This window comes from Rutidosis leptorrhynchoides, chromosome 11, assembly GCF_046630445.1.
Source record: "Rutidosis leptorrhynchoides isolate AG116_Rl617_1_P2 chromosome 11, CSIRO_AGI_Rlap_v1, whole genome shotgun sequence".
In the NCBI taxonomy this organism is placed as follows: Eukaryota; Viridiplantae; Streptophyta; class Magnoliopsida; order Asterales; family Asteraceae; genus Rutidosis; species Rutidosis leptorrhynchoides.
The window spans coordinates 45578847-45605984 of record NC_092343.1 but is presented as its reverse complement, the minus strand read 5'-3'; the positions used below and the strand labels follow the sequence as shown (position 1 = coordinate 45605984).

The window sequence follows — 27138 nt, the reverse complement described above, 5'->3', positions numbered from 1 at the left end:
ATGATTTTCTACGAAAAAAATATATTAAATGATTGAATTATCAGAAACATTGAATTATAATTACAAGTCTCTGTTGAGAGGTCCACTATGATTTGAGAAAATCTATTCCTCTTAACGATATTCAGAATAATTTGTAAAGCTATTTATAAATAAAAACAAAAAGTGTCATTTACGAAAGTTAGACAAAAGTTAGTGGAGAATTGGTTTCCATAATATTCTATTAATCTATTTTCAAACGTACAAAGACGTTTTCAGTTTAAAAAGAACTTTATTATTAAAACGTATATAACTTTTATAAATATCTAGAATCACTTTTGACAACTCATTACTTAACCAGTATAATAAATATAACGATATTTATATTTTATTTCATTAAATATATATAACGATTTAAATTAATATTATATATATTTATACGCGTATTATACATACATAGTTTTTTATACTTTTACTATACTTTAACTTTACCTTTACTTTACTTTTACTTTACTTTAACTTTAATAATTCATATTTTAATAATTCACTTTAATAATTCAAACTTTAATAATTCACTTTAATAATTCATACTTTAATAATTCAATTTAATAATTCATACTTTAATAATTCACTTTAATAATTCATACTTTAATAATTCATTTTTATAATTCAAAAATCTATTATAAATAGAATTCAATAGGTTTCATTATTTCATAGAAACTTGAAAATATATTTCTCTAAACTCTCTCAATTGATATATATATATATATATATATATATATATATATATATATATATATATATATATATATATATATATATATATATATATATATATATATATATTTGCTCTGTATTATTTCAAGATATTATTAGTATACATAAAATATTACGACGGAGTGCTGTCCGAGTGATTTCAAAATAGTTTTTTTGAATGAGTCGAAGCTAAGGAAATTATGGGTTATAGCTATGGAGGTGATGGGTATGGTTCATGGGTATGCTCGTGAGGTCAATCTAGTGTTTATCATCTCCGTTGCGTCTACGTACTTTCCTGCAATATTGAATCTCAATATTGATACCTTCGTGAATCCGAGGCCAACCTTGCACTTATTAAATGACGTTATATGTATTTTTACTACGAAATACAGTATTGTGAGTTTCATTTGCTCCCTTTTATATATATTTTTGGGACTGAGAATACATGCGCTGATTTTATAAATGTTTTACGAAATAGGCACAAGTACTAAAACTAATTCTACGTGGGTTTAAACCAGAAATATACCCTTAGCTTGGTAACATTAAACTACTTGTCTATGTACGGTAGGCGCGAATCCTAAAGATAAATCTATTGAGCCTGACAAACCCCATCTTGACTATGGGATGCTTTAGTACTTCGAGGTTATTTTAAACACACCTGATCTGGTGTACTTCAGAGGGTAAAATATGAACGTTAAGGCTTGTTACCGGGTGCCTACAACTTATAGAATACTTTTATACACTTGCGAGTGTACATATATTTATAAACGGAAATCTTGTGGTCTATTAATATATTGAAATGATTGTTATGATAAACCTGTGAACTCACCAACCTTTTGGTTGACACTTTAAAGCATGTTTATTCTCAGGTATTAAAGAAATCTTCCGCTGTGCATTAGCTCATTTTAAGGATATTACTTGGAGTCATTCATGGCATATTTTGAAAGACGTTGCATTCGAGTCATTGAGTTCATCAAGATTATTATTAAGCCAATTATAGTTGGATGTATTATGAAATGGTGTGCATGCCGTCAACTTTAGAAAGTTTGTCTTTTAAAAACGAATGCAATGTTTGTAAAATGTATCATATAGAGGTCAAATACCTCGCGATGTAATCAACTATTGTGAATCGTTTATAATGTATATGAACGGGTCCTTTCAACCCAAGCAATGTTTATACGGTTGCTGATGCCATCAATGTTATTGTTCACTCAACAGATTTTGTTTATCCAATTTGGCCTAAGGTGATATGGGGTAACAAAGTTCCTCCCAAGATCTTATTATTTCATTGGTTGTCAATTCGCAATAGTATTCCCGTTAGGGAGGTTTTATCTAAAAGGCATATTTTACCCATCAATCAATCTACCTCGTGTGTGTGGTGCGTGGATAATATCGAAAGTGTCAATCACCTTTTGTTACACTGTCAATGGTCTTTCAATATTTGGACGGATTTGTTTAGATGGTGGAATCTTAGATGGGTTATTCCGGGAACGATTGAAGCTTTTTCGTTCGATTGGTATTACGGTATGGGGATCAAAGCTTCAAAATTTTGGAAGTTGATTGGACCCGCAACTATTTGGGCAATTTGGATGGCGAGAAACGACATCATATTCAACAACAAGTTCACATGTCGGTCGGTTATTGTACGCAACATCAAATTGAAAGTTTTCCTATGGGCGACGAACCTCAATTATTGTCACGGATTACACTCGTATGTATGGGAGCAAAACCCCTCTCTTTTATGTTTTTAGTACTTGCTTTGTTTTTTTCAAGTTTAAGGCCGAGCTAGTCTCCGTCTTTGTACTTTGTTTGTCCTTCATTGTTTTGATGAAGCGACCTTTTTAATATAATCTTTCTTCGCCGAAAAAAAAAAAAGAAATTAAATTTGACACTTAATGAAAAGTTAGCTTTAATAACCTTCATAAAGTTATAAACTATTTGATAGATAAAATATATTTTAGTTAGTAAAATTATTTTTTTACAATATAAAGAAAAAACAACAAAAATTATGCGAGTACTACATATTTCAGTTTCTCAATAGAGGAAGTTTAGTTGTAGGGAACTAGGGATGAACGGCAGAAGATGACTGAAAATGACCCACTTTTTATTTAGTAAAAATGTAGACAATTGACCCCTTTTATTATTCATAAACTTTCACTATAGACCCTCTTCTTTTGTAAAATTGCAAACAAACACCTTAACTGTGTAAATATACCTTACTTATCTAAGTTTGGTAAAATCTAATTGTGTCCCTTTTTATGGAAATTGATATTGATATATCAAGGTTTTGGTATTTTGTTCATAGGGTTTGAAATTTGATTGTTTTTATATAGACTAGATACAAATTTGGTATAAAAATACGTACTATACTGTAGACTATGTTCAAAACTGTAAAACAAAGTGTGTTGTTTTGGTTACAAAATTGACGAGGGGCATTTTTTATTCGTATCGCAAAGGGCATCAAATGAGTTGAATTCTTGGTAAGTAAATTTTAACTCGTCATATGTTTGCAACACTTAAAAGCACATCCAATTTTAGCATCATCTATTGCAGTTTTAATGAACCTATTTATTTATTATCTATTGTTATTTTTTAATACTTCAATGCAGGCATTCAAGAAGGCTAGAAGCATAGGGCTAGGAGATCTTGATTTTCAGCTGTTTATGAAATCTTCAAAGTTACAGAACCCTCGACTTTATGATCGTATGCAACAAAACCATAACACAAGGCAATAATTCGAAAGCCAGTATTCTTCCTTTCATTAATTCTAAGAAGTGGTGTTAAAAGATCACAAAAAATGTGGTGTTAAAAGGTCACAAAAAAATACTCATACTATGTATTATATAGATTCCAACTATATTTGATTTAATCAAAACTAGTTACAAACGCTTTATGCTCTTTGACTTTCAAATATTTCTACTTGAATAAATATAGAAATTTAATTTCACATATAAATATGTCATGTAACCAATATTCAAATTCCTAAAGTATAATGGTTTAAGTAAACCAAAAGCTAGACACTTTCAAGTTTGATTACATCTTAGTTCTAGCAGATCAAGTAGATCTAAATCGATATATTTCATAGCATTCAATCTTGTAGTTTTTTTTATTTACATGAGTTTCTGACTCGCTTTGCGACCTGACTAATCTCAGAGCGACTACTCGTTTTGTGAACAGCTTAGAGTTATCGCGGGTGAACCTTCAAAATATTTCATAATGGCTTCTTACAGTTGATGTACACTTTGATGGCTTGAGTACATTTTCGTTGTAGTATCTGCTCTGCTTTCTCATGACACCCCCAAAATATTCAAATATGTTGTTATCGAGAGGGCATACTATATTTATTTATATTTATAAAAATATATAAGAATCAAATTTGAGATGATTGTAAGTATCTACAAACTCTTGCTTCTTTATAAACAAGTCCAAACTCACAAAAATAGCCATTGGTTGGACTACAATGTCTATGTTCTGAGCATACACATTCACCTTCTAAACCACACCCATCATATTTCTCTAATTCACTTCCAAACAACAACGCATCAGACCAATCACTAGAGAATATATTTTGTGGGTCCATTTTCAATTTAGCTGCAACAAACTTACTAAAATTCTTGTACTTTTTATCCACTTTTGCAAATGCAATTTTCCTATTTTTAGCCCAATGTGGCCTTGCATTGTACTTAAAAAACGCCATTTGTTCAATTTCCTCCATCACGTCTTGATTTAGTCTCGGCGTTGTTGCTAAGTCAGCTCGATAGTAGTTGAAGTCGATCACTACTGAATCAACATCTTGGCCTAAAAACGCAGTTGATGCCTTGATAAAACGTATAAGAAATCCGTTGTATATGTCTATACCACAATAGTTGTCAGGGTTGAAGTCTCGTAACCTTTTAACATCTAGAATGAAGTCCTTGAACTTGTCTGCAGGAAAAATGGATGTGCTTTCGTAAAATGATAATCCATCGATACGTGGGTCCCAAGCACAAGCGCTTACAATGTCGCTAGACGGTGAATACAAACATGAACCAGATGTTTGCATTTTCCCTTGGCGTCCAATTACTGGATACCCGGTGAATAGTAAGTTGTTTTTTAACCCATTTGCTATTAGTTTCTTGTAGCCTATGAAAGTACTTGCCATTGCACATTTCCCCTTCACATTTTTCGTCTTTTCCAGTTGTTTCTCTGTTAATAGATTAAACATATTACTATGTTACCCGCTTTAGAAAAGTAAACTAGTAAGTGGACTAAGGGTGTGTTTTTTTGCCTCTTAATGAAATGGAATTGTTCAGCATTCAGCGCGTTTGCTTCTAATCTCTTTATGACAAATGATGTTGAATGGTTCAACATTCAGTGTTGAACCATTCAGAGCTGGAATTCTCTCTTAACCATTAGTCACCTAATTTTCATTGAATATTCTCTTTAATTTATATCAATAATACTTACTAAACAACTATATTGTTGTTTTTATTCATGTCAAGGATTAATAAGATAATTTTACATTATTTACATTATTCGTTAAAAATAATTTCAAACAGTTTATTGTCATTCTGAAGCAAATTCATTCAGAACCTTCGAATCATTCAGATTATGAACAGCGCTAAATCATTCATTTTTATCAAACACGCCTTAAATGGATTATCCCATGAACATTTCCCATGACCACCCAATATATGTTGCTACTTAAGCTTGAACATGAAATCTTATGTGAGAATATTACGAGTGTCTCAACTACCACTAGGCTATCTTGAAATAATTCTCTTTGTAAGAGTGTTTTTTCTAACAATATCGTTGTTCTACAAACACCAGTGTACTATGAGGTGGTTTATAGACTAACTTCTTTTTACAATACAATGCTAAAATAATTTCCTTGACCATTTTACCGTTAGATGAAAATAATGCACTGGAAGAAAATAATTATTAGAGAAATGGTAAAACAGTTCCAAAAATTATTTGAAAAATTATTTTAGTGATTTAGGACAAAAATAAGTGTATTGTATAGTGGCGGAATATAGTGTACCCTTATCCGGCCCACTTGAATATAACGGGAAAAAAATTACTAAACAATAAAGTTTATTTTTTGGAGTTTATCCCTGCTGACTAAAATTAAACTTTTACACCTGACCCATCTGTATTCGGGTTCAAGTTTCGCCACGGATGGTGTATGCATCATCTTCAATTATCATGATAAAACATCATATCACTTTATTAGAAATTTTCTTTTTTAACGTCGTTTTCCTAAATATAATTATAATTATATAAGCAATCGGGGCGGATCTACTCTAGTTCCACTGGTTGTACGGGACACTACTGAATTACGCGATGTAGTGGAAATTTTTTTGGGTTTTTAACTAGTGACATCAGTGGATAGTGTACATTTTTACTGTTGACACAATTGAAATAAGACATCTAGTAGGCTTTTTTGATGTTTTAACCAGTGACACCAGTGACTACAATTCCTAGTTCCGCCACTGCAATCACATTTATGTTTTAGGTACCCGAATTGCAAATTTATATATAATGCTACTTTTTTTGACAATTTTCCTAAAATATATGACTGTATTCGATTATGGGACATTACTTCAAAATGACAAAAGATGGAGAAGTTCGAAATGTACCAGTTGCTCGTGTAGATTTAGAGACGGCAACGAGAGCGGACTGAAAACCAAGGAAGTCGTTAGTACCGTCTCCTTTTGTGGTTAACGAAACACGATCATCGTGCCTGTAAACCGCCGTGTGTTTGGAGGAATACCATGTTATATCCCCAAACTCGTGAGCCTTGGCATGAGTCATGAATGCATCCTCTACACCATTGTCGTCTGTGAAATTGAAGCTTATGCTTCTTTTGAACCCTTTCTCCAATCTTAGTGTTACCTGCATATTGTCGGGTATCAATTATTTTCATAATTGACTAGCAAATTTCGGTTAATCCGAAAACGCTAACCAAAACTATGGTTATACATTCCGCTCGGGTTATTTCTCTTCGGCGTTTTTAGTTAACAGGGTTACGGTTCGGTTGATTTGGTTACTTGCTCACCCCTAATTCTATGAGTAAAAGGATAAATCAGTTTAGGCGACTTGTAACACCCGTGCTGGAGCTGAGGGTGCCACAACCTCCCATTGTCAATTGTCCGTGTGAATCAATTGGGAACAAATCTCTAGTGCCAAGTGGGAACAAATCTAATGTCGATTATCTCATAACTGATACGTTACTTACATTGATTGTTTATTAAATTGAACTTCTTTTTAATCTAAAAAGATGTAGTCAACCCTTTAACAAATATCATTAACTCATGCACACATTTCTAAAGTTCACATAGTGAATTGTATATCGTGGATAATCATATCTTAGGGTGTGTTTGTTTACCTATTAATTGAATGGTTCAATGTTTATTCAACATTCAGCACGTTTTTTTCTGATCTATGAATAACATTTCATGCTGAATGGTTCGGCATCTAGATACACCTAAAATTTACTGATATCTTACTTAAATCAAATAATGAATTCTTATCAAACAAGTATATTGAGTTTTTATTCATTTAAAACATTAATAAAGTGATATTACCTCATTCATATATATTGTTGATTAACTTTGTCATTCGAAACCACTTTTATTCAGAACCTTTTAATCATTCAGATTATAAATCATTCAGCGCCTAATCATTTGTTTTATCTAGCGCACCCTTAGAAAATGTAAAGTCACTAAAACCATGATATTTGTATAATTACTTTATTTTCAGTTTCCTAAAAGTTATCAAAAGCAAAATTATCATTTCTTTTTTTCAATTGACTAACTCACATTTTTTGCTATATATATCTTTGCAATAGGGTCGATTCTCATAACATATATATACCCATATATTCTAATTTTTCTTCATAAATTCAATATGAAGAGCTTAGTTTTCTTGTTTCTTATCCTTGTTATTACATCACAAGCAAAATCTACAAATGTGAATCCAATTGCATCCCAAGTACCTGATAACGGTTGCATCGCAGAGCATTATGACATGTTCATCTACAACGGGATGAATGCTCCTTTTGTAGTTCATATACAATCAAAAAATGACGATCTAGGAGATCGTACAATTGGCGTAAGTGGTTATACACATTGGGGGTTTTGTTTGAGTTTTACTTTAAAGACTCTTTTTTATGCTCATTTCAATACGAATTCAAGAAGCGCTTTTTTTGATGTTTTTGATGGCAACGTAGACAGAAGTCAGGTATTGTCCGCTTTGGGAACAGCGAGCCACCAGCGACTCAACTGCCCTCACGGGTTTAAAACGCGTCATGTGAGGAAGAAGTATCAAGCCACATATAAGGGCTGTGAGGAAGAGGTATCAAGTCACATATAAGGGCCTTTGTTTTTGCCTCTCCAACCGATGTGGGAAAGGGGTGAAGGTCACCCCAACAGTTTTTCAGTATGATGTAGTTACAAAGAATTGCATGAAAGCAAAGTCATATGGAAATGCAAATTGTTATTGGTTAGCTAGAGATGACGGATTTTATTTGTCTGCGCATCTTAAACGATTTCCAAATGGATGGAATAAGATACATGATTGGGCGTAACGTACTTTATGATACCAAATGTAGTGAAAGTAATGTTCAGTTGATATATGAAAGTTTAAGATCCGAATTCCTTTTCTTTCAACTTTTTTGCATCGAATCAATAAACGTTATCAAATCCGTCTATATAACAAGTGCACCCTTAACATAAAACAATGAGTACAGTGGCGGAATCCTGTTATAGTGACTGATGACATGTGACACCAGTCCATCAAATCCATAAGTTAGGGCACATGTAGTGTTAAATTAATGGATTCTTATTATGATACCAAATGTACTTTATGATACCAAATGTAGTGAAAGTAATGTTCAATTGATATATGAAAATTTAAGATCCGAATTCCTTTTCTTTCAACTTTTTTGCATCGAATCAATAAACATTATCAAATCCGTCTATATAACAAGTGCACCCTTAACATAAAACAATGGGTACAGTGGCGGAATCCTGTTATAGTGACTGATGACATGTGACACCAGTCCATCAAATCCATAAGTTAGGGCACATGTAGTGTTAAATTAATGGATTCTTATTATATAAGTGATAAACAAAAAAGAAAAGAGAAGAAAGAAAGATAATCTCACATACTTTATTTCTAAGAGTCAATGGCCCATTTCAAATTTAATAGCAACAACCTTATATTATGTCTGTAGATGTTATACATTATAATTATAATCATTTTATTATTATGAAATAGATTATTAAATAAACTATATCAGTAGAAGATAAAAAAGGTTTAATATGTAGGAAAGTTAATTGTATGTTATAGAAGATAATTTGATTGTTTATACAACAAAAACAAGTTTTTTATATCTATTCATTGATTATCTTGTGTTACTAGGGTAAATCGATCATCTGGCATCCTCACACCGACCGGCGACCGGTCCCACGGTCAACATGTGAGAGGAAAATCGGTAACCCATGCTTTAAGGACTATGGGGCAGGGATTGAACTCATGACCATCGTTTTATGCTGCATATCCCCCAATCACTAAACAACTATCGCGCGAACTTTGTTCCAATTGATAGTTTAAATAGATTGGTAGGATCTAGCCAAGGTCTGAACATTATATTAGATGGTAGGATCTATTATAATTTATTTTATTTATGTACCTACAAAGAAGAAGAAAAAAAAAAACATGCCTTGGAGATGATGCCCAATGTGCCTAATGAAACTTTGGCTGCATTGAAAAGGTTATCATTTGTTACATCCAAATGCATAATCTTTGCAAACCCTTCACTTTGAGTAGCAGGAACCACCATATCAATACTAACCACATGATCATGAACACTTCCTCCATTACCCCACCAAGAACTACCATGAGCACCAGTACTTATTAACCCACTTACACTAACACCTTCCCAATAAGGTGCAGCCACAAGGCTCAAACCAACATCTTCCACTTTATTTATCAAGTCCCTAAGACCAACTCCTGCGTCAGCCGTCACTGTGAGTTTTACAACATCAACATCAATGTTGGAGTTGTAATTTTCGGTACTAATGAGAAGGGATGAGTTAGAGGGTGCAGGACAAGCAAATTTTGGTATGGTGTGTGAGAATTTTGAGACTACTTTTAATTTATATTTGTTTTTTGTGGCGTCTGCTACAATTGAAAGGAGTTGGTCTTGTGTTTTTGGGTAGATGGTTTTTGAGGCACGACAGTCTTTTCTGTCGCCCCATATGCCGTAGGAGTTGTGGAGTGTGCAGTCGTTGGTTTCGGATGTGCACTGGATTGGTGGTGGTGGTGGGATGGCATAAATGGTGGTTGTGGTTAAAGTATAGAAACTTAGAAATAAAAGTAAGGAAATTGTATGGTTAGGCATCATGGCTTACTGTAGAAAATAATGAATATTTCATGAGTAGAAGTAGAAGGGATTTTGAGTTGTAGGTTGTGTAATTGATGCTTTGAAGGGAAGAAATAAAAAGAAATAATAAGTTAATAAAGGATTTAGAAATGTTAAGTTTTTGCTGATCCTTCTTTTTGGAAGATTATTTGATATGCTTTCACCTGTCTTATTCCATAAGCATAAATTGACCACAAAGTGGCAATTTTTTTAATAAAAACAAAAACAAAGTGGTTTCAAAACAATGTTGAAATGGATATAGCGGTTATTATTATAGTTTAAAAGGGCTTATTCGCGAAATAAGTTAGTTACTTTTTTAAAATCACAAAAACTTATATAAATCGAAAAAGTATTCGAAAATAAAGCGTTTTTGTTTAAAGATACAATAGAAAACTCGATGATACTCGTATATAGAAAACGGCATACAAACTAATCATTTATACCGACCATCACCTACGCTAAACCAAACACAACCGAACAATTAGGAGCAAATGAACCAAAAAAAACTAACCTACAACAAATATATAACAACTACAAGACGCAACAAAACAACTAAACTAAGGTTCCACCTTTTCCAATTCACCATTAATAATCTCCTGACGAATATCTTTACCGGAACGATTTTCAATCTTAAATGAGAGAACATTTGAGGATATGTCTCCAATCAAAGTGCCCGTTAAGGGGGAGATTAATCCACGATCTGCCAAGCCTATAACCACACCTGACGAGCCAACTTTGTATCATCTTGAGTACCTAAAAGTAAATTTTGAATCGCATCACCGTAATTCAAGTCTTCAACATTATCTTTAAGCTTATAAGAATCCGAAGTGGAAGCTTCTTTGCCTTCTTTCTCGATCCCGATTTTACGACACCTACTTGAACTTTAGAAACATTCCTAGTTAAAACATACCAAGATTTACAAAAACCTACGCACTATTATGTAACTAAGGGTACATTCCGATTTACAATATAAGTTGGTTACTAAGGGTCAAATACAAGCGTACGTATGTTCATAAGTAAGCAAACATTGAAACATATGACTAGTTATTCAAATACACCTTGGTGTGACATTGTCTAAACTGTTTCGAGTTCAAGCAGGTTCTTCTACCATAGTATACACATTTTCATCAAGTAAGCTCGAACAATCGATCATAAACTTGAAAGTGATCGGAACAAAGAAATTCTAAGTACAACACTTTCTGTGACCAGCCATTATTGTGTGACGTTACAGGTGTCCTATGAGATTTTACAGCAAGTTCATCGTTCCACAAGTGGTTGGCTTTGAGGAACTTGTGGTTTTGGAAGATTGTTAGAGGGATGATTAAAACTTTTACCAAGTTGGAAGAGCATAAGAGTGATTGATTATTTTTATGTATATGTTATGGTTGTGTTTGTTCTCAAAAGTTAAAATAATGAGACGAATAATTTATTACTCCGTACCTTTTTTTCTAAAGTTTTGTAGTTTATAGTACAATGAATAATGCTACGTACTACATTAATTAGTATGTATAGCCGGTCAACCACTTATTTCAAAAACGAAAAGCTAGAGCTATATTAGCCATTAATTATAAGTTTCATTAATTAATTATCTTTTGTTTATAACGGCCACCTCCAAAGTAATGACAAAATTACATGAAGTCTATGTGATATGTTCAAAACTACAACCATAGTCCAAAAACAATTAATATGATGAGTTCCACAACACTACATCTTAGGTGTGATGAGTATAAAGTGATGAACATTACTATACACAGATAATGTTAAAATACAATGCAAATTTAGAATAATATGGAATTAGTAAATGTATATGGGTAAAATATCTAGATATTAATATGTATAAGAAAATATCTAGATATTAGAATATGAGAGAAAAATCTAGAATTGAAATGTAAAAGAAAAATCTAGATATTTGTAGGTTGTAGAAATATCTAGATATTTATATATCCATGGAAATATCTAGGTTCTAGAATGTTCCATGGAGTAGTATAAATATGGGAGGAGATTTCATTTGTGTTGTGTGAAGTTGTGAGAGTGAAATAAGAAGTGAGTTGTGAAGAAGAGAAGAAGAGTGTGAGTTAGCGAAAGTAGAGAAGATAAAGCTTGTAAGTAATATTGTAATTGTAATTTAATATAAGTGTTTTTGTTAAGTTTCCCGATCAAGCCTTAGTTTGTGTTTAAGTTCTTAGTGCACTTTTGTTGTTCTTATTATATGGTCGGCTCTGCCGCCTAAGTAATACATGGTCGGTTATACCGCCTAAAGATATATGGTCGACACTGTCGCCTAAGTACATTGTGCACTAAGGATTTATAAAATTAAAGGCTAACCAACGTCAAAGTGTTGGTGTAGTGAGTCTAGTATAGTCTAGATCCTCTATAGTGGTGTGTTGGGCTCGTCGAAGCTTCCAACAATTGGTATCAGAGCGGGTCGTTCGGGACCATTTCAAGTGGAGGAAATCGGTAAACGTTGGACGTTTACATCGACTTGTTTTCACCAAGGCTCTAAGGGAGATTCTGTCGGAGCACAGTTAGGAACTGTGAAAGCTCATCGGTCAGGGACCAAGCTTATTGGACGTTGGACGTCATGATGGCAGATCTTGCAAGTACGAGCAGTGGAATCAAGAGTCTCAATAACCACAACTATGGTTATTGGCGGACTTGCATAGAGTCCTACCTACAAGGACAGGATTTATGGAAAATAGTTGCTGGCAGTGACACAACGCCTCCACCGAAAGAAAATGCTGAAGCCTTGAGAAAATGGAACATCAAGGCCGGGAAGGCTTTATTTATATTGAAGACTACAATCGAGGAGGATCTATTGGAGCACATCCGTGACGAGAAAACACCAAAGGCAGCTTGGGAAACTTTTGAAAAATTATTTTCAAAGAAGAATGAAGCACGCCTCCAGCTCTTGGAAAATGAGCTCGCGGGTATCTCACAAGGAAGTCTGTCTATTTCTCAGTACTTCACCAAGGTGAAATCAATTTGCCGTGAGATATCTCAACTTGCTCCTGAAGAGAAAGTGAGTGATGCAAGGATGAAGAGAATTATCATCCACGGCTTAAGATCCGAGTATAATGGATTTATAGCCGCTGTGAGAGGATGGCCTACTCAACCATCATTAATAGAGCTGGAGAATCTATTGGCAAATCAAGAGGCATTAGCCAAGCAGATGAATGAAGTAACCGTAAAAGACGGAGAAGATGCACTCTTCACCAATAAAAAGAAAGCAACATCTCGAAGACAAGAGGCGATGAAAGAAAGTAAGACATATGGGTGGAAGGGTCACCCAAAATCAAAAGGCAACGCTTCAGGGGGAGCTCAACAAGGAAGAAGAGATCATCGCCAACAATACGGGGAAAATGATAAGAGAAACAATGGTGAATGCTTCAATTGTGGCAAGAAGGGTCATTTTGCTCGAGAATGTAGATTCCCCAGAAGGCGAACTTTCGAAGAAAATGTGGCCGCCGCAAGAGATGAGAAGAAAGAGGTCACATTCGAAGCAACCATTAATGAGGAAACATGGGATGCAGAAGCAGGACTCTCCGTTGAAGCTGACATGGATGATCAAGCTCTTGCAGCAACCTTAAAGTCAAAAATAAACTACAAAGATGATTGGATCATTGATTCTGGGTGCTCAAATCATATGACCAATGATGAGACGAAGCTGCAAGAAATGGAGGATTACAAAGGAAAGAGAGTCGTGTTGACAGCCGACAATTCAAGGTTGTCTATTTCTCACATTGGAAAGACAATAATTCCAAATGAAGGCGACTCTCATAAGCTCCAACTCGAGAAGGTGTATCATGTCCCTGGCCTAAAGAAGAATTTACTATCAGTACCACAATTGACAGCAGAAGGGAATTATGTGCTCTTTGGACCAGAAGATGTGTCCGTATTCAAGAGAGTAAAGGTGGTTGGCAATCCAGTTATGCATGGAAGAAGAATAGAATCGGTCTATGTATTATCTGCTGGAACAGCTTATGTGGATAAGACTCAAAAAAAATGAGACGGCTGATCTTTGGCATGAACGTCTTGGGCATGTGGGCTACAACAAGTTAAAGGAGATGATGGTAAAACGCATAGTAAATGGGCTTCCTCAAATTGATATCCGAACAGATACAATATGTGCTGGATGTCAATTTGGCAAAGCTCACCAATTGCCATTCAAGGAGTCAGCGCATCAGTCCAAGACACCACTAGAGCTCATACAATCAGATGTCTTCGGCCCAGTGAAACAAACATCACTTGGAGGTATGAAGTATATGGTGACATTCATTGATGACTTCTCAAAGTATGTATGGGTTTACTTCATGAAGGAAAAGTCGGAGACTTTTCAGAAGTTTAAAGAGTTCAAGAACAAGGTAGAAAGTGAGCTCAATACTAAGATTCGATGCTTACGCACAGATAATGGAGGAGAATATTTATCGACTGAGTTCAATATGTATCTTGAGAAGCACAAGATCAGAAGGCAATTAACTTGCCCTAATACTCCACAACAGAATGGAGTGGCAGAACGTAAGAATCGTCATCTTGCTGAAACCTGTCGAAGTATGCTTCATGGTAAGAATGTACCAGGAAAATTTTGGGCCGAATGTATGAGGACGGCTTCATACGTGATTAACAGACTCCCACAAACAAAGTTGGGATATATTTCACCATATGAAAGATTATGGAAGATCAAGCCAACCGTCAACCATCTCAAGGTTTTTGGATGTGTATGCTATGTCTTCGTGCCAGATCATTTACGAAGCAAATTTGATAAGAAGGCAATTCGATGCATTTTTGTCGGTTATGATGAATCAAGAAAAGGATGGAGATGTTGTGATCCAAATACTGGGAAGTGTCATACTTCAAGAAATGTGGTATTTGATGAAGCTTCTTCATGGTGGTCACCTCAAAAGATAGAGCTTCCAGAATTTCATGGATTAGAAGAAGTTCCAGAAGAGAAAGAAGAACATAAAGAGCACATATCGGATCCAATTAAAGAAGGAGATGGATCGTACTCTAAGGAAACGAGTCCATGGAAAACTGGGGTACATCAATCTACATTCGAAGAGGTTCGTCCAAGCCAAATGGATGCCGAGGAGCATGTGCAAGAATTACGGAGATCAACAAGGCCGAGGCAACCTAATCCGAGGTATGCCAATGCTGCTCATGTGGATGAATTAATACATATTGAGCCTTCCACTTATGAAGAAGCAGCACAAAGTCAAGAATGGCAGAAAGCGATGGAAGAAGAAATTAATGCACTAAAAGAAAACCAGACATGGAGTTTAGTTCCAAAGCTAAAAGATGTAAAAACAATATCTTGTAAATGGGTTTACAAGGTGAAGACTCGATCAGATGGCTCCATTGAAAGGTATAAATCTCGACTTGTTGCTAGAGGTTTTTCTCAACAATATGGGCTGGATTATGAAGAAACGTTTAGTCCAGTGGCGAAGATCACAACAATTCGAGCTCTACTAGCTTTAGTCGCTAGCAAATCTTGGAAGCTGTGGCAGATGGATGTCAAGAATGCTTTCTTACATGGAGAACTTGACAAAGAAATTTATATGGAGCAACCAAGAGGCTTTGAGAACAAGTCCCATCCTGACCATGTCTGCAAATTAAAGAAAGCACTATACGGCTTGAAGCAGGTTCCAAGAGCTTGGTACGGGAAGATTGGCGAGTTTTTAGTAAAAAGTGATTTCACAGTTGCTCCTTCAGATTCTAGTTTATTTGTGAAACAAGATCAAGGAAAACTAGCCATAGTGCTAGTATACGTGGATGACTTAATCATCACGGGAGATCACTATGAGGAGATTCAAAGAACAAGAGAGAATCTGTCTATCAGATTTCATATGAAGGAGCTTGGAGAACTCAAACATTTTCTTGGACTCGAAATATAGCAGAAAAGAGAAGGATTATTTTTGGGACAACAGAAATATGCGCGAGATCTTTTACAAAAGTACGGAATGCTTAATTGCAAACCTATCTCAACTCCGATGGATCCGAATACAAAACTACGAGCAGATGAAGGAAAAAGTCTTCAAGATGTTACCATGTATCGAAAGATGGTCGGAAGTCTTATTTATCTCACACTAAGCCGGCCAGACATATCTTATGCAGTTGGAGTGGTTAGTCGATACATGAGCAATCCGAAGAAGCCTCACCTTGATGTTGTACGACGCATCTTAAGGTATGTTAAAGGCACTATTAACTTTGGCATTTTGTACAAGAAAACAAAAGAATGTCACGTGACTGGATATTGTGATGCCGATTACGCTGGAGACTATGATACACGACGGTCAACAACTGGATACATGTTTAGTCTTGGATCAGGAGTAATATCATGGTGCAGCAAGAGACAACCAACAGTATCCTTGTCAAGCACTGAAGTAGAATATCGATCGGCATCGTCAGCAACACAAGAAATTACATGGTTGAAACAACTAATGGAAGATCTTCATCAATCAACATACTATCAAGTAGAGCTTTTCTGCGATAACCTATCAGCTATACGTCTAGCAGAGAATCCAGTCTTTCACGCAAGAACAAAACATATAGAAGTACACTATCACTATGTTCGCGAGAAGGTCCTTGAAGGGGAGATCAAGATGGTGCCAACAAAGACAGATGAACAGGTAGCAGATATATTCACCAAGAGCCTAAGTAAACCGAAGTTTACAAAATTCAGAGAAGCACTTGGAATGGTCTGCAAGACATCGTTGGAAGAAAATTTGCATTGAGGGGGAGTGTTAAAATACAATGCAAATTTAGAATAATATGGAATTAGTAAATGTATATGGGTAAAATATCTAGATATTAATATGTATAAGAAAATATCTAGATATTAGAATATGAGAGAAAAATCTAGAATTGAAATGTAAAAGAAAAATCTAGATATTTGTAGGTTGTAGAAATATCTAGATATTTATATATCCATGGAAATATCTAGGTTCTAGAATGTTCCATGGAGTAGTATAAATATGGGAGGAGATTTCATTTGTGTTGTGTGAAGTTGTGAGAGTGAAATAAGAAGTGAGTTGTGAAGAAGAGAAGAAGAGTGTGAGTTAGCGAAAGTAGAGAAGATAAAGCTTGTAAGTAATATTGTAATTGTAATTTAATATAAGTGTTTTTGTTAAGTTTCCCGATCAAGCCTTAGTTTGTGTTTAAGTTCTTAGTGCACTTTTGTTGTTCTTATTATATGGTCGGCTCTGCCGCCTAAGTAATACATGGTCGGTTATACCGCCTAAAGATATATGGTCGACACTGTCGCCTAAGTACATTGTGCACTAAGGATTTATAAAATTAAAGGCTAACCAACGTCAAAGTGTTGGTGTAGTGAGTCTAGTATAGTCTAGATCCTCTATAGTGGTGTGTTGGGCTCGTCGAAGCTTCCAACAATTGGTATCAGAGCGGGTCGTTCGGGACCATTTCAAGTGGAGGAAATCGGTAAACGTTGGACGTTTACATCGACTTGTTTTCACCAAGGCTCTAAGGGAGATTCTGTCGGAGCACAGTTAGGAACTGTGAAAGCTCATCGGTCAGGGACCAAGCTTATTGGACGTTGGACGTCATGATGGCAGATCTTGCAAGTACGAGCAGTGGAATCAAGAGTCTCAATAACCACAACTATGGTTATTGGCGGACTTGCATAGAGTCCTACCTACAAGGACAGGATTTATGGAAAATAGTTGCTGGCAGTGACACAACGCCTCCACCGAAAGAAAATGCTGAAGCCTTGAGAAAATGGAACATCAAGGCCGGGAAGGCTTTATTTATATTGAAGACTACAATCGAGGAGGATCTATTGGAGCACATCCGTGACGAGAAAACACCAAAGGCAGCTTGGGAAACTTTTGAAAAATTATTTTCAAAGAAGAATGAAGCACGCCTCCAGCTCTTGGAAAATGAGCTCGCGGGTATCTCACAAGGAAGTCTGTCTATTTCTCAGTACTTCACCAAGGTGAAATCAATTTGCCGTGAGATATCTCAACTTGCTCCTGAAGAGAAAGTGAGTGATGCAAGGATGAAGAGAATTATCATCCACGGCTTAAGATCCGAGTATAATGGATTTATAGCCGCTGTGAGAGGATGGCCTACTCAACCATCATTAATAGAGCTGGAGAATCTATTGGCAAATCAAGAGGCATTAGCCAAGCAGATGAATGAAGTAACCGTAAAAGACGGAGAAGATGCACTCTTCACCAATAAAAAGAAAGCAACATCTCGAAGACAAGAGGCGATGAAAGAAAGTAAGACATATGGGTGGAAGGGTCACCCAAAATCAAAAGGCAACGCTTCAGGGGGAGCTCAACAAGGAAGAAGAGATCATCGCCAACAATACGGGGAAAATGATAAGAGAAACAATGGTGAATGCTTCAATTGTGGCAAGAAGGGTCATTTTGCTCGAGAATGTAGATTCCCCAGAAGGCGAACTTTCGAAGAAAATGTGGCCGCCGCAAGAGATGAGAAGAAAGAGGTCACATTCGAAGCAACCATTAATGAGGAAACATGGGATGCAGAAGCAGGACTCTCCGTTGAAGCTGACATGGATGATCAAGCTCTTGCAGCAACCTTAAAGTCAAAAATAAACTACAAAGATGATTGGATCATTGATTCTGGGTGCTCAAATCATATGACCAATGATGAGACGAAGCTGCAAGAAATGGAGGATTACAAAGGAAAGAGAGTCGTGTTGACAGCCGACAATTCAAGGTTGTCTATTTCTCACATTGGAAAGACAATAATTCCAAATGAAGGCGACTCTCATAAGCTCCAACTCGAGAAGGTGTATCATGTCCCTGGCCTAAAGAAGAATTTACTATCAGTACCACAATTGACAGCAGAAGGGAATTATGTGCTCTTTGGACCAGAAGATGTGTCCGTATTCAAGAGAGTAAAGGTGGTTGGCAATCCAGTTATGCATGGAAGAAGAATAGAATCGGTCTATGTATTATCTGCTGAAACAGCTTATGTGGATAAGACTCAAAAAAAATGAGACGGCTGATCTTTGGCATGAACGTCTTGGGCATGTGGGCTACAACAAGTTAAAGGAGATGATGGTAAAACGCATAGTAAATGGGCTTCCTCAAATTGATATCCGAACAGATACAATATGTGCTGGATGTCAATTTGGCAAAGCTCACCAATTGCCATTCAAGGAGTCAGCGCATCAGTCCAAGACACCACTAGAGCTCATACAATCAGATGTCTTCGGCCCAGTGAAACAAACATCACTTGGAGGTATGAAGTATATGGTGACATTCATTGATGACTTCTCAAAGTATGTATGGGTTTACTTCATGAAGGAAAAGTCGGAGACTTTTCAGAAGTTTAAAGAGTTCAAGAACAAGGTAGAAAGTGAGCTCAATACTAAGATTCGATGCTTACGCACAGATAATGGAGGAGAATATTTATCGACTGAGTTCAATATGTATCTTGAGAAGCACAAGATCAGAAGGCAATTAACTTGCCCTAATACTCCACAACAGAATGGAGTGGCAGAACGTAAGAATCGTCATCTTGCTGAAACCTGTCGAAGTATGCTTCATGGTAAGAATGTACCAGGAAAATTTTGGGCCGAATGTATGAGGACGGCTTCATACGTGATTAACAGACTCCCACAAACAAAGTTGGGATATATTTCACCATATGAAAGATTATGGAAGATCAAGCCAACCGTCAACCATCTCAAGGTTTTTGGATGTGTATGCTATGTCTTCGTGCCAGATCATTTACGAAGCAAATTTGATAAGAAGGCAATTCGATGCATTTTTGTCGGTTATGATGAATCAAGAAAAGGATGGAGATGTTGTGATCCAAATACTGGGAAGTGTCATACTTCAAGAAATGTGGTATTTGATGAAGCTTCTTCATGGTGGTCACCTCAAAAGATAGAGCTTCCAGAATTTCATGGATTAGAAGAAGTTCCAGAAGAGAAAGAAGAACATAAAGAGCACATATCGGATCCAATTAAAGAAGGAGATGGATCGTACTCTAAGGAAACGAGTCCATGGAAAACTGGGGTACATCAATCTACATTCGAAGAGGTTCGTCCAAGCCAAATGGATGCCGAGGAGCATGTGCAAGAATTACGGAGATCAACAAGGCCGAGGCAACCTAATCCGAGGTATGCCAATGCTGCTCATGTGGATGAATTAATACATATTGAGCCTTCCACTTATGAAGAAGCAGCACAAAGTCAAGAATGGCAGAAAGCGATGGAAGAAGAAATTAATGCACTAAAAGAAAACCAGACATGGAGTTTAGTTCCAAAGCTAAAAGATGTAAAAACAATATCTTGTAAATGGGTTTACAAGGTGAAGACTCGATCAGATGGCTCCATTGAAAGGTATAAATCTCGACTTGTTGCTAGAGGTTTTTCTCAACAATATGGGCTGGATTATGAAGAAACGTTTAGTCCAGTGGCGAAGATCACAACAATTCGAGCTCTACTAGCTTTAGTCGCTAGCAAATCTTGGAAGCTGTGGCAGATGGATGTCAAGAATGCTTTCTTACATGGAGAACTTGACAAAGAAATTTATATGGAGCAACCAAGAGGCTTTGAGAACAAGTCCCATCCTGACCATGTCTGCAAATTAAAGAAAGCACTATACGGCTTGAAGCAGGTTCCAAGAGCTTGGTACGGGAAGATTGGCGAGTTTTTAGTAAAAAGTGATTTCACAGTTGCTCCTTCAGATTCTAGTTTATTTGTGAAACAAGATCAAGGAAAACTAGCCATAGTGCTAGTATACGTGGATGACTTAATCATCACGGGAGATCACTATGAGGAGATTCAAAGAACAAGAGAGAATCTGTCTATCAGATTTCATATGAAGGAGCTTGGAGAACTCAAACATTTTCTTGGACTCGAAATATAGCAGAAAAGAGAAGGATTATTTTTGGGACAACAGAAATATGCGCGAGATCTTTTACAAAAGTACGGAATGCTTAATTGCAAACCTATCTCAACTCCGATGGATCCGAATACAAAACTACGAGCAGATGAAGGAAAAAGTCTTCAAGATGTTACCATGTATCGAAAGATGGTCGGAAGTCTTATTTATCTCACACTAAGCCGGCCAGACATATCTTATGCAGTTGGAGTGGTTAGTCGATACATGAGCAATCCGAAGAAGCCTCACCTTGATGTTGTACGACGCATCTTAAGGTATGTTAAAGGCACTATTAACTTTGGCATTTTGTACAAGAAAACAAAAGAATGTCACGTGACTGGATATTGTGATGCCGATTACGCTGGAGACTATGATACACGACGGTCAACAACTGGATACATGTTTAGTCTTGGATCAGGAGTAATATCATGGTGCAGCAAGAGACAACCAACAGTATCCTTGTCAAGCACTGAAGTAGAATATCGATCGGCATCGTCAGCAACACAAGAAATTACATGGTTGAAACAACTAATGGAAGATCTTCATCAATCAACATACTATCAAGTAGAGCTTTTCTGCGATAACCTATCAGCTATACGTCTAGCAGAGAATCCAGTCTTTCACGCAAGAACAAAACATATAGAAGTACACTATCACTATGTTCGCGAGAAGGTCCTTGAAGGGGAGATCAAGATGGTGCCAACAAAGACAGATGAACAGGTAGCAGATATATTCACCAAGAGCCTAAGTAAACCGAAGTTTACAAAATTCAGAGAAGCACTTGGAATGGTCTGCAAGACATCGTTGGAAGAAAATTTGCATTGAGGGGGAGTGTTAAAATACAATGCAAATTTAGAATAATATGGAATTAGTAAATGTATATGGGTAAAATATCTAGATATTAATATGTATAAGAAAATATCTAGATATTAGAATATGAGAGAAAAATCTAGAATTGAAATGTAAAAGAAAAATCTAGATATTTGTAGGTTGTAGAAATATCTAGATATTTATATATCCATGGAAATATCTAGGTTCTAGAATGTTCCATGGAGTAGTATAAATATGGGAGGAGATTTCATTTGTGTTGTGTGAAGTTGTGAGAGTGAAATAAGAAGTGAGTTGTGAAGAAGAGAAGAAGAGTGTGAGTTAGCGAAAGTAGAGAAGATAAAACTTGTAAGTAATATTGTAATTGTAATTTAATATAAGTGTTTTTGTTAAGTTTCCCGATCAAGCCTTAGTTTGTGTTTAAGTTCTTAGTGCACTTTTGTTGTTCTTATTATATGGTCGGCTCTGCCGCCTAAGTAATACATGGTCGGTTATACCGCCTAAAGATATATGGTCGACACTGTCGCCTAAGTACATTGTGCACTAAGGATTTATAAAATTAAAGGCTAACCAACGTCAAAGTGTTGGTGTAGTGAGTCTAGTATAGTCTAGATCCTCTATAGTGGTGTGTTGGGCTCGTCGAAGCTTCCAACAGATAATATGTGGTATGTTTATTTTTTAAGTAAAGCTCATGAATGTTCTATGTAGTTTGCAATAGGGTGATAACGGGTGAGCAAAATTTGTGAACTGTGATATTGTGATGGGTGATCAAAACTAAAGAATTTTACCCGCAGACATGGTTATAGTGTAAAAAGGTATACCTGTCAACGAGTCGTGGACCTATGATGCGTATGCACTATCCGCCACGGATAATACATGATCGGCCGCAGATAAAATTCGATTTGCTAATTCATTAGATTTATTTAATTACTTGTGAATATACACATACAATTAGTAAATTTGTTTATCACTTTTAATAAGATAATTAATTAATTACTATACATTAATACTCGAGAGCATTGTTGGCAGCTGGGCTGTCCTCGGTCGCTCTCATCTTTTCATCCCGACTTTCGTGATGTTTAGACATATTTTAATACGAAGAACGTAAATGTTTGACTTGTATTGTAGGATTTAATAATGCTACATTATACTACATCAGAGATACTTATTGATTACTTGTATTACAACTTATTATTGCATATTTTTTAATATATTTATTGATGATTAAATATTTTTAAGAATGGTGAAATATCGCAATCCATCCATCCTCAAAAAAATAAAAAATATAATTGAAGTCAAAGGACTTGTGCGGTTTGTAAATATCCAGCTAACATCACCCATTTGGCCTGCCTTCGAGTTCTCTCTTTATCCACATCACCACCCCCAGTTCAAAATTATTTCAAACACACACACCATTTATGAGTAAAATAATTTCCGTTTGTTTGTGTATCAAACTTAACTTATTATGAGCGTACAATAACTTAATAATATCTACTTCCTACCGTTATCAATTCCCCAAATACTTTACCATCTTCATAAATTCACTCAGGGTTTATAGTTTCTTTCACATTAATCATTTACTTTGTGTATCTTTTCATACATCCCCGGTAAGTTTTTGTGTTTATTTCTCATAAAGTTTGCAACTTTTTGTTTTGGGTTCATTTAATTTTGCAAATCTTGAAGTGGGTGTCTGCTAATTTTGTTTAAAGTGTGTTTTTTGAGCAGTTTTGGTTTTTTTTGGTGGAATCACTGAAAAAAAAAAAAAAAAAAAAGAATTATGGAAGGAAGAAATTTGGAATATGCTGTTTCTGCTTATGAAACTATATCTGATCATGCTACTTCAAGTAAACAAATCTTGTGGTTATCTGCAGTTATTGGAGGAATTATTATGTGTAGAACTGTAAGTAGTCTTGCTTTTAATTTTGTGTATTTTTCTTTTGGGTTGTCCTAGTATACCTTTTATGATGGTATATTAATTTCCAATTATAATTTACAATGTGTTGCCCAATGAGTATACTGCTTGATTTCTAAGTTGAAACTATAAGTAGAGTAGCATATAATTGTTGGTAAAAAAAAAAATGTCTAATCTATAATCACACTTTAAAAGCTATAGTTGTGATAATCAGATAATCGATAATAGAGATGGCAAAAATACCCGTACAAGTGAAATACGCGATGCATTGGAAATTTTTTTGGGCTTTTAACTAGTGATACATTAGATGGTGTAATTTTTTTTTTGAGTGACACCATTTTGAGTTTGTAACTAGTGACACCCATGACTAAGATTCCCAGATCCGCTACTGGGTATGAGTCCGAGTATGGGACGAGTTTTCTTAATCGGTTTCGGGTCGGGGATTACTTATACCCGGCCAGTACCCGGACCGATGCCAATCCTAATTGATAATCACCTTCAAAGCAAACATCAAAACAATCAGATTATCGCTTGGAAGATACTTAGTGTCAAGTTGCAATTATCAGAACCATAACATTTTAGTTTAAAATCTAAGTTCTTTAATCGTCTACCAAGTTCTATTTGATAATATATATCTTGATGTGCTGTATTTTCTATAATTCTAAGTGGATTTGTTTTTGTTTTGAAGGTTTATGAATTGACAGGCATAATTAGCCCCTTGGTCTATGAAGGCTTTATCAAACTTGATAAAAAGAAGAAACTTGAATGGAAAAACCGGTTATATTCGTTTTCAGCTTGAATGGTTCTGTTTTCTAGAGCTTATTATTATCGTTTTATGAGCTAACTTAATCTTAATTTACGGCTTTAGGGGCTTTTCGACGTTTCATGCAATTTTTGCAGCCATTGGTTCTCTTTACTTTTTGGTCTTTTCGAATCTTTTTGATGAACACGACCGAAAAGAGTTGATTATTAATCGATCGTCTGCCTCATCCGACACTCTACTTGGGGTATGTCTTTTTTTATAGGCGCTCTGAAAGAGGTGGCAATTTCAACCCATTTTACTCAAAAGTGTATTAGCTTACCTGAAACGAAATGGGTCGAATGTGTTGAAAATTGCTGAACATGTTAGTCACATTTCCTCAACATCTTAAAACGGTTTATTAACATTTTATACATATGTTTACTAGTATAGTTCCCATCATAATGTTTAACACATTGCTTAGTAAAATAGTAAGTGGACAAATGCCAGTCAACCCAATATGATATATTTTGACATGTTACCCAACCCACCCATTTTTTCTCGTCCATATTTTTAGACCATATAACGTCTTAAATTTTTTTTTTTTTTTTTTTTTTTTTTTTTTTTGACAAATAAAATGGAATATAAGCATATAAAGATGAACATGGGTTAGGCACAAGACCTACCCAAAACAGTAAAGCAACAGGGTCACAGGGAGCAATTACAACCCAAAACAACAACAGACAGAACTAATGCTTAAACTTGACATCAGAACCAATCACCAAACACTCAACATAACGTCTTCATTTTATGGATTGTTGAAATCAAAATGTGATTGTGAGCCTCTTTCGTTTACAACTGTACTTGTGGGACCCACGTATTAATATCATTGAAAAAAAGGGTATGTGCTTATGTGCATTTTTCTTCTTGTATGTGGCAGATATCCATTGGTTATTTCTTGTCGGATTTCGGGATGATTGTATGGACATATCCTACTTTAGGTGGTGCTGAATATGTAAGTACCCTTTAAAACATTCCTATCCTTTTTTAGTATTTATATATATTAATTTTAATTTTAATATCTTCTTGTTTTGACAGTTTTTGCACCATGGGCTCTCGTTGTTCGCCATTGTTCAATCTCTCATAAGTGGCCAAGTTCAGTTTTACATCCTTATCGTTCTTTTCACGGAGATCACTACTCCGTTTGTGAATCTAAGATGGTAATAATCGGCCCAAAAAAGCACTTTCAAACTTTATTTCTTAACATTTAAATCCCAAAAATTGATAGTTACATTTGCATATTCAGGTATTTGGATGTTGCCAATAAGAAGAACTCCACCCTTTACATGTTAAACGGCATTGCAATGTTTGTAGGGTGGTTGGTAACGTCTATCGTACCCTAAGTCTCTATATAGTTAATACACAAATAGACATTTGTGTTATAATAGTTATATAACTCATTTTATTACTGTTCTTGCGATTTTAGTACATAAAGAGACACGGATTTGTGTTTGTGCAGGTTGCTAGGATCATTTTGTTCGTCTACTTTTTCTACCATATCTATACGCATTTTGATCAGGTAAATAGTTTCAAGCCCTTGTTGTAAAGATGACACTTTTGATTCGGGCTATTTTTATCTAAATGAAAAACAAAACCAAAAATCTTAGAAGAAAATGGCTCAAAAGTCACCCGAAATACATTTTAATGGGTAAAACTGCTAATCAATCTGTATATGTTCTGGGTCAATATTGAAAGAATATAACTTCTGAAATCATTTTACACACTATTACTTTTTTTATTTTATTTTTTTAGTTTTTGTGACCAAAGAGCTTTGGGTCAGCTTGACCCATTTAGACCCCTACCAAAAGTTTACATATTTTTGCGTTACTCAACCCGCTCATTTTGTCACATCTGTTCTTTATTTTTTATTTTCTTGCAGGTGAAGTTAGTTTACTATCCACTCGGATTTTACACCTTGATGTTAATCCCATCCGCATTGGCGTTGATGAATTTGTTTTGGTTTTGGAAGATTGCGAAAGGGATGGTTAAAACCGTCACCAAGTTAACAAAGCCTCATAGTAGTTGATTTGTTTTATTGTAATTTTGTCATTATTTTTAACCATCACACGCCTACTTTTTCGTCACAAATTAACCTTTTTGTTTGCAAAAATGCAATAAAGCAGCAATCTTTGCAAAAGTCGGTAAGGTTATATAATTTTTTTGCTGCATTTATTTATGTGAAGAGAAGTTCTCTTTTTATTACTCCGTAGTAACTAGTAATCTACAGTAAAAAGTTATGTACCATGGTTAAAATATTATGTCACTATTGCACATTGCAAATTTCTATCCTACTAATTGTGATTTAGAATAGTTAATGATACCGCAGCCCGCATGCGCATGTAACATACACACGGGCATGCGCTATGGTGCGTATGCGGGGTGCTCTCATGCGTCATGCGGCATGCGGATTCATATCTGGTCCCTTTACGGCGGTTGCTTAGCTAACAAGCAAATATCTTTTCCATAATTATATCCGTGATTCGGGGGAGATGGTTATGGAAACGATTATCACTATCCTATGACGGTTCTAGAATTAGGGTTTGCCTATAAATACAAACCCTAATCGTCGTTAGCAACATAC

At 35.5% G+C, this 27138-nt stretch overlaps 2 protein-coding genes across 2 annotated transcripts; one reads left to right on the top strand and one right to left on the bottom strand.

Annotated features, from left to right (window-relative positions):
- Positions 1–4102: 4102 nt before the first annotated feature.
- Positions 4103–10117, bottom strand: LOC139874520 (L-gulonolactone oxidase 3). Its single transcript, XM_071861944.1, has 3 exons — positions 9437–10117; positions 6351–6606; positions 4103–4917 (listed from the first exon to the last, which is right to left on the bottom strand). Exons 1-3 carry the CDS (start codon positions 10115–10117, stop codon positions 4103–4105), a joined length of 1752 nt encoding a protein of 583 aa, XP_071718045.1.
- A 13103-nt stretch (positions 10118–23220) lies between these two features.
- LOC139876864 (uncharacterized) lies at positions 23221–26867 on the top strand. Its single transcript, XM_071864253.1, has 9 exons — positions 23221–23453; positions 23572–23746; positions 24447–24535; positions 24627–24765; positions 25438–25512; positions 25596–25717; positions 25804–25879; positions 26017–26076; positions 26437–26867. Exons 2-9 carry the CDS (start codon positions 23624–23626, stop codon positions 26581–26583), a joined length of 831 nt encoding a protein of 276 aa, XP_071720354.1. The 5' UTR covers positions 23221–23453; positions 23572–23623; the 3' UTR covers positions 26584–26867.
- Positions 26868–27138: the final 271 nt, after the last annotated feature.

Excerpts from the sequence above, each read along its gene's own strand:
- LOC139874520 (XM_071861944.1), bottom strand. The coding sequence starts at position 10,117 with ATGCCTAACCATACAATTTCCTTACTTTTATTTCTAAGTTTCTATACT. Across the intron at positions 6,607-9,436 it reads CATTGGGCATCATCTCCAAG|GTAACACTAAGATTGGAGAA; the intron begins GCATGTTTTTTT and ends GACAATATGCAG. Across the intron at positions 4,918-6,350 it reads TAAATCTACACGAGCAACTG|AGAAACAACTGGAAAAGACG; the intron begins GTACATTTCGAA and ends ATCTATTAACAG.
- LOC139876864 (XM_071864253.1), top strand. The coding sequence starts at position 23,624 with ATGGAAGGAAGAAATTTGGAATATGCTGTTTCTGCTTATGAAACTATA. Across the intron at positions 23,747-24,446 it reads GAATTATTATGTGTAGAACT|GTTTATGAATTGACAGGCAT; the intron begins GTAAGTAGTCTT and ends TTTGTTTTGAAG. Across the intron at positions 25,513-25,595 it reads CTTTAGGTGGTGCTGAATAT|TTTTTGCACCATGGGCTCTC; the intron begins GTAAGTACCCTT and ends TTGTTTTGACAG.